This window comes from Triticum aestivum, chromosome 7D, assembly GCF_018294505.1.
Source record: "Triticum aestivum cultivar Chinese Spring chromosome 7D, IWGSC CS RefSeq v2.1, whole genome shotgun sequence".
NCBI lineage: Eukaryota > Viridiplantae > Streptophyta > Magnoliopsida > Poales > Poaceae > Triticum > Triticum aestivum.
In genome coordinates this window covers 500,263,416-500,271,208 of record NC_057814.1, presented here as the reverse complement: position 1 = coordinate 500,271,208, position 7,793 = coordinate 500,263,416, and the positions used below count along the sequence as shown (strand labels likewise).

At 44.3% G+C, this 7,793-nt stretch overlaps 1 protein-coding gene across 3 annotated transcripts; it reads right to left on the bottom strand.

Moving 5' to 3' along the window:
* Window positions 1-278: 278 nt before the first annotated feature.
* On the bottom strand, window positions 279-3,399 carry LOC123166317 (protein FAR1-RELATED SEQUENCE 5). Of its 3 annotated transcripts, none has more exons than XM_044584101.1 (5): window positions 3,062-3,399; window positions 2,607-2,971; window positions 2,358-2,433; window positions 2,208-2,273; window positions 279-966 (listed from the first exon to the last, which is right to left on the bottom strand). In XM_044584101.1, exons 2-5 carry the CDS (start codon window positions 2,714-2,716, stop codon window positions 865-867), a joined length of 354 nt encoding a protein of 117 aa, XP_044440036.1. In that variant the 5' UTR covers window positions 2,717-2,971; window positions 3,062-3,399; the 3' UTR covers window positions 279-864. The 3 variants fall into 3 exon arrangements, with proteins under 3 accessions (XP_044440036.1, XP_044440035.1, XP_044440034.1); XM_044584100.1 differs by having other exon boundaries at window positions 2,190-2,273; window positions 3,062-3,398; XM_044584099.1 differs by lacking the exons at window positions 2,208-2,273; window positions 2,358-2,433; window positions 2,607-2,971; window positions 3,062-3,399 and adding an exon at window positions 1,074-2,183.
* Window positions 3,400-7,793: the final 4,394 nt, after the last annotated feature.

The following is a 7,793-nucleotide window of genomic DNA, read 5'->3' as shown; positions in this document are numbered from 1 at the left end:
ATGTTTGAATTGCCGAAGATTCAGAAGCTGAATCCCAGGCTCAGTTCATGGTGCACGAGCAAGGTAGATTGTACGCCGCCGAGCCCTGGTGATCAGTGAGTCAAAAATTCTCAGATTCAGAGCAACATATGTGGGTATGATGCCCGTGGCCCGGATGGCAACATCAATGAGTCATTTCTTGCATAAAGAAAACACTTGGCATGGATCTAGCGTCGTCTCACAGCTTGTGTGCAGCTGAGGAATTCGTGAAGAGGAACATAACTGAAAAATCAAGAAAGTTGGAGAAAGATTGCTTTCAGATAACATTCGTCATTTTTATGATGGTACAACAGATCGCCGAACTGGCATTACACCACCCTGCACGAATAACACGGTCAGTCTACTCTGTACGAACACACTCGAGAACTGAACACTCACAGTTTTGGTCCTCTTCTCTTCATAGCTTTCTTCGGAGACGGGTCAGTCTACTCTGTACGAACAGACACACACTTGAGAACTGAACACTCACAGTTTTGGTCCTCTTCTCTTCATAGCTTTCTCCGGAGTCGATGTAGAACTGCAAATGCATGTACTTCTTCACAAACATGTGCATTGGGCACCCCGGCGGCACATACGACTTCAACATGCCGTTCGCACTCTCGCTTCTCTGCGGGCTGGTCATATTTGCGCAGAAAACACACTTGAAGTACGGTTTCACCCACTTGTGCCTGATTTCGTATATCTGGGTCATGTACACATGGGTCTTCAGGCTGTACTTCTCCACCAGCATCTTCCACGCCTCTTCAAACTCTTCAATCGTCAACATGTGGTTGATAACTTTATGGAACTCAGCTCTGAACTCACTCATCTTTGTGTACATTGGCCCTAAGGTCTCCTTTGCTTTCTCCAGCACGTGCCATTTGCACCATCGATGAGCTGTCGTCGGCAAAGTGTTCTTAATTGCAACCTCCATTGCCCTGCATTGGTCTACAACAAACAAGAATCATTTGTTATTGGCTAACCCTTCTGTTTAAAAAAAATCATAGTACATGGGGCAGCAAATTTTTTAAGGACAAATACAGTACAAGCATTACCTGTCAGGATGGCCACCGGAGGGGTGCCACCCATCATCCAGTCAAATTCTTTACAAACCCACTCAAAGCTTTCCATCTGCTCACCCCGAAGAAGCACCCCAGCTAATATAATGCTCTAAAAGTGGTCGTTCACCCCGACGAACAAGCCGAATGGCATGTCGTACAGATTTGGTCAATTTGGCTCCCGGGTCCAAATTTTTTTCAAATGTCAACAAAATTGAGACAATTTTTTTTGTGTGATCTTTGCCACATACAAATGCTATCCGTAAATTTTGAGGCAAAAAGGTTAAGCATTTCGGCTTGCGCAAAATAAACAAATCGAAGACCAAATGTCACCCCAATTTTATTTTTTTCACCGACGAACCCCCGCTGCTCCGTTCCGCATGAAAATTGTCAAGCATGCTTGCGACACCAGCATGATCATCTACAATTTTTTTTCAGAATTTAAAACATTTAATATTTTTTTCGGGGTACTGTTCGGAGCCAAAACGCCAGCCCCGTGTCAAACGTTTACAACATCACCATAATAGATGTACTGATTCCTACTGCTCCTCGTTGCCCACATCAAGTTCTTGATCCGGCCGTCTGCATCAGGCTGAATCCTGAACACAAATTACTGGTCCTTTGCAGCTATCTCCGCAAATACATCTATGTTTTTTCCTAACATCATCCTGTGCCCGTTCCTTGTTTATTTTCCCGCACAGATTTCTCAGTGTCCGTTTCGTAAACGAAACATTATCGATATCTCAATTTTTTTTATACAATACTATAAACCTTTGTGACATTTACATTACTCTGCCTCAGCTGTTTTATGACATCCTTTGTGGACACATCAATGTGCTTGTGTGACGGTCAGTCCACTTTCTCCCCACATGTAGTTGTGAGCGAGTGGTTGTGGTTTGCCCTGTGTTCTGTAATGTACCGTCCATTTGTCATGGGTTCGAAGCAATCTTATCATTGCCGGGCACTCGCACCGGCAAGACCTATTGTTTTCTTTTATTGGTTTTCACTGCAATCATAGCCCACCCACCCCGAAACTTGGAATCAACACTACTGGATACACACATACCGAATGAGGAAAGCATAAAGTTTTTCTTGTAGAACATAAATACTTACGGAGCAGTCACATACAACCTCTTGCATGCATTTCGTCTTCTCGGCATTAAGCCTGCTCTTTCGATATCTCATCCCAAAACCATGCTTCCACGAATACAGGTTGTAGAAATCAGAAGCCTCGCCGGGTGAGTCAAAAGTTAACCCAATGTAGCTCAACTACATGCTCACCAAGCTTGTCTGCTCCAGTGCGCCAACTCTGTCCAGGCACGGTGTCCTGTCAGGAGGATGTTTCCCAACCCTCACCCTGCATTTCAACAAAAACATGCCCCCATATTTCAATTACCAAGATTGCCTGCATCTGAAAACTTTTCTTACTTCCAAAACACAAAATCAAGCAGGGTGGCACACGCATCATGCAATAGTTTTTGAGAACACAATAACCGAAAATATTGCGGATGGCAAGAACAGGATCAATACCTGTTTGTCCAGCCTGGTTCCTGTGGATCCATTTTGCCAGTGGACTGAGCTGAACCTCCATTCACACTCTCGGCACGGTCATCAATCTGAGCATCCTGCTCAGCCTCCATGTTCACTTGGGCGCTCCATTGCTCAATTACATCTGCGTTGTCCCCTTCGATCTCACTAAAAAACGGACATGGCTCCGCCACCAGCAACACTTGTCTGATCGCCGTACAGCTCACCGCTTCTTCCTGTGTGAATCATCCCCCGCTGCTGTTCCCCACCTGGATCCGTCGCCTAATTCCTCTCTCGCAGTACCTCCAGCACCAATCATGTTCATTAAAACTGCAGCGTTGCACGCCTCCTCCGCGAATATGGGCAGCCTGCTAATCGATTCGAACAATATTCAGGCCGCGGTCGCCCGGATCCAACCAAAAAATCAATTTTTTTACTGCTAGGAGAACAAACATCACCTGCGTACTGGAGTCACCGGGAAGTTCGTCGCCATTTTTGCCCCTGCGCCGTCAACCTATCCCGCTCGCTGTATAAGCCACCGGAACCCACAACGCAACCGCGCTGGTGCCGCCGCCGCCGCCGCCACCCACTCACAGACCTAGCTCCTCTCTGGAACCTACTTATCTTTTTTGCCGAAACGAGGTCGAGCATGGGATCAGGGGGAGGGCGCTGTCCGTCGATCTGCGCTGGGTGCTCGACGGCGACGACTCCATTGGAGCTGCGGTGACAACTGCGAGGAAGCCGTGGCCTGGTGGTTGGGGATTTGCTCAGTCGTGCGGAGGTGGGTGATGGTGGGTCCGCGTCCAATTAAATATCTGCTCATGGACGGCGGCCGTTTTCCGAACGTTGGTCCAGTTCGAGCGCGCGGTATGACAGACTAGATCACCGTTGGGCCAATGACGCAAAGGCCAAGAGTAAATCATGTATTAAAAGAGTGTTCATTAATATTATTCGGGCACATATTAATATGAGAAAAAAATTCACTTGCTATAAGTACAGAACCGTTAATTAGTCAAACACAAATCCACACCCGAGAAGCACATTGCACAAGGTTGAAACTTTTAAGCCTCACATTCCCAAGCAATCTTAAGGAGGGCCAACATAATTGAAATCACTGATGCAAAGTATCAGCAGTTAGTAATATTTATACACACAGCTTCTTTATTGTGGTCATATGATGATGAAATCAGTACTTAAATCAGCACCAAGGATAGCCGATCAGACAAAAAAAATTCTGCATCCCACTGAACAACACTATTATGCAGGACTCATTTTAAAAGGCCCTCAGTTCTAATTTCTATAAGAGCTTGAAGCTTTGGAGTCAAGGCTACGAACCTTCAAATCCGACCAAACATCTTACCATGCAAACACGGTAAAATGGAAAAGAAAGACTCTAAATGTGGCGCACCAAAAGCAGCCGAAAATGTTCAATGACCTGGGCGTGAGGAGTTGTGCCGGTGACCTGGTGACGCCGAGCAGCGCGTGGATGTGGGCCAGCCTGATGACGGTGGTGGCGGCGCCCTCTTTTTTTTAGTTTCCTATGATCCAAAGTAGGCGTTGGAACAAAGTAAATCTTTAAACACCTATATAAGTAGATTCAAAACAATAAGAAGTCATTTAATTGATGGAATGTAGCATTATGAAAAAAAAATAGCAAAGTGATTTTGTGTATGCTAGTTGCACCATGGGCACAACACATATTCTAGCAAACAGACCTATGTTTGACACATTCTACCACAAAGTGCCTGTCCAAAGGCTTCGGCACTGTGGCTCATGTAGAAAACTGAAAAATGGCTCAACTGTAGTAGCATGCATATCTAACATCTTTTGTCCTTTCATAAAGCAACGAAAGTTCAGAACATACAATCTTAAACCGGTGAGCGACTTGGTTTACATCATCTCCTAGTTGACCTGAGCTACAAATTTATTTACCGAAACAACATAATGAAATATGATATATATCGTTCCTTAGAATGAGAAGCTACAAAATAGAAGAGGCATATGTTTATATGGAAGTATTCATATATCCTAGGCCGGGTTTTTACAGAGCAATCACGGGCATGCCGTTATACATCTATACAAAATGATCTGCGCAAGAAGGCTGCTTTAAAAGTAGTAAGGATTAAAGAAAAAAATGCATCACAACAATTCATTACTAAACAACGAAATGAAATACGATAGCTATCAATCCTGGTAACAGGAAGCTACGAAATATAAGAGGACTACATTTGTATTATTATTTTGCGGGTAGAGGATTACATTTATATGTAAACATTCAAGAGTATTTAACCAAAAACTACCACAATTGATGAAAACGTGACGGAAAACTACCACCTACGAATTTGTGCGAAAAACTACCAAATTTGTCCTAAACCATGGCAAAAAACTACCAAGTCGCTCGCTTCGCCCGCGCTAACCCCGAATCTGATCGGTTGGGCCCACGAATCAGTTGCCACGCAGGCTAACGGTCGGCCGCCGCGCGTTGACGGCTGTTATCAGCCCGTCCGCTGTCGGAACGGCGGCTGTCGGTCGGGTGCGGGTCAAGATCTGATCTGTTCCCCTCTCGCTTCACTCTCTCCCTCCTCTCCCTCTCTCTGAACTAGGTGGCGGCCGCCATGTCGTCGTTGATTCCGGAGGGTGGCGGCGCTGGCGGCGGCGACGTTGGCGGCGGCGACGCTGGCGGCGTTGACACAAGTTTGGACGCTGCTGCCTCGCCCGCGCCTCCACCGATGGCCAGCGGCTCAGTCGATAATTGGTTGGGGAGCACCAGTTTCTCGACGCAGGCCGGCTCGCAGCAACCGGAGGCACTGCTCTCCCAGTCATCGCCAATGGGTTGCAGGTATGCAAGTATCATCTGCTGGGCCTTTGGTTAGCTGCTTCAATCTGGCAAATTAGTAAGATGTGTTTGTTTCTGTTAGTTGGACATGTGCAGTAAACTGTATTGCAGTTGTAGCTCAGTCAATTTCAATTCAATTCATGAGCACTTATTTGTGCAGTTTGGCTGACCAGAAGTGGGAGATATGGTTTCATTTAGAAGGAAGAAACCCTGTGAAAAGGGGTATATTTGAGTCAGATATTTCTTTGCTTACTCTACAATCACTCATTGCTAGTGAAGGGTATGGGGACAGTGATTACATGTACTATGTGAAGGAGGAGGAAATTGGATCTGAAAGAGTAAAGTATTTAGGTAATGAAGCTAGTGTTCATGAAATGTTGGAGTTTTCTCATAATGTCAAGCTAGTGAACAAGGTTGTGAGAAATGTTGAACCTGGAATTAGTACACATGCTAATGAGAATTACATGAACACTCAAGAGAGCTGCTGTGTGAAAATGGTTGTGGAGGAATCTAAGCTTCAGAATCAGATAGATGATAGAAAGGCTCAGCTTGAGAGGAGCAGGATTCAAAGAGAGGTAGATTTGAACCACTTTGAAGGAGACACTGAAGTGTCTGAATTTTGTTCTGAGGATTCAGTTCATTCAGATGGGAGTGCTGAAGCTGTTCAACAAATGGAAATAGAGTGTGCCTCTGAAGAGGATACAGCATGGCAAACTACTGCTATTGTGAAACATGTGAAGAATCCTGGTCCAACTAGCAGATGTCACAATGAGGTAGAGAAAAAACGTTTTGAAGATTGGTTTCCTGAAGCAGATGAGTTTTGTTTTGCTGGTGATGCAGGCATAAGTGATGAGGAAGAAAAAGATGAAGTTGAACTACCATACCTCATGAAGAAGCCAAAGACAAAGAGTAGTAAGAAAAAGATGAAGGAAAGGCTATATTTTGACCCGTCAATTCCCAATTCACATTTACTCTTGTGCAAGAGCTTGTGTTTTGATAGTGTTTACCAGTTCAGGGAAGCATTAAGAGATTTTCATATAAGGACTTTGAGGTCTTTTCACTACCACAGGAACACTCCAACAAGAATTATTGTTTGGTGTTCACAGAGAGAGCATAGATGTGAATTTTACATGTGTGCTTCGAGGATAGCTCATGAAAGAACATTTTGCATTAAGAAGTGTAACATGGAGCACACTTGTCCAGCATCAGCAGAGAACACAAAGGTTACTACTAAGTGGCTTTCCAAAGCAGTTGAGCCTTCTCTTAGAGCAGATCCTAGAGCACCTGTGGATTCACTTATTAAAAACAACAAAGTCAAGTTTTCAATTGATGTATCAAAGAGTGTGGCCTATAGGGCAAGGAGGAAGGCTATTAAGGTTGTACAAGGTGACCAGAAGGAGCAGTACTATAGACCGAGGGACTACCTACAAGCAGTTATTGACACAAACCCTGGTAGCAGGTGTGTAGTTACAACATTTGAGGACCCAGAAAACCCTGCCCCAACTCCTAGATTTAAGTACATGTTCTACTGCTTGCATGCATCAAAGCAAGGATTTCTTAATGGTTGCAGACCCTTTATAGGTAAATCTATAACTGCATTTGGTTCAAAATATCTTGTTGTAAATTTATGGTAGCTAATTTGGGTATGGATGCAGGGCTTGATGGTTGCTTCATCAAGCTAACCACTGGACAGCAAATTCTTGCAGCCACATGAAGAGATGGCAACAACAACATCTACCCCATAGCCTTTGGTGTGGTTGATAAGGAAGATTTAGAGAGTTGGACATGGTTCCTAACCCAGCTAAGATGTTGCATTGGAAGTGGTAGCAAATCTGGAACCTACACCATTATTTCTGACAGGCAAAAGGTATGCACCCTATCTTAGCCAGTAGTTCAGCTATATATTGTTATTAGGAGCTTTATTTCTTTTTGTTCATGACCATGGTTATTAATTTACAATCAGGGTCTTCTTAAGGCTATAAATGAGGTGTTCCCTGATTCCCCTCAGAGATACTGCCTCAGTCACATATATGCAAATTTTCAGTCAGCTGGTTTCAGAGGAGCAGAACTAAAGAAGCTAGTAGATCAGGCTAGCTACTCATTCACCAAACATGGCCATGAATTAGCAATGGCAGAGCTTAAAGCAGAGTGTGAGGATGCCTGGAAGTGGCTTAAAAAAATTCCAAAGGAGACTTGGTGTAGGTCTGCAATGGATTACAATTGCAAAACTGATCTTGTTGTGAACAACCTTAGTGAGGTTTTCAACAAAATGATCCTTGATGTTAGGGCTAAACCAATTAGGACTATGTTTGAAGGAATTAAGACTAAGCAGATGATCAAAAGGCAGAAGACTA

Coding starts and splice junctions, on each gene's coding strand:
- LOC123166317 (XM_044584099.1), bottom strand. CDS start 1,149: ATGGAAAGCTTTGAGTGGGTTTGTAAAGAATTTGACTGGATGATGGGT. Junction 967..1,073: donor TCCGGTGGCCATCCTGACAG/GTAATGCTTGTA, acceptor TGTTTGTTGTAG/ACCAATGCAGGGCAATGGAG.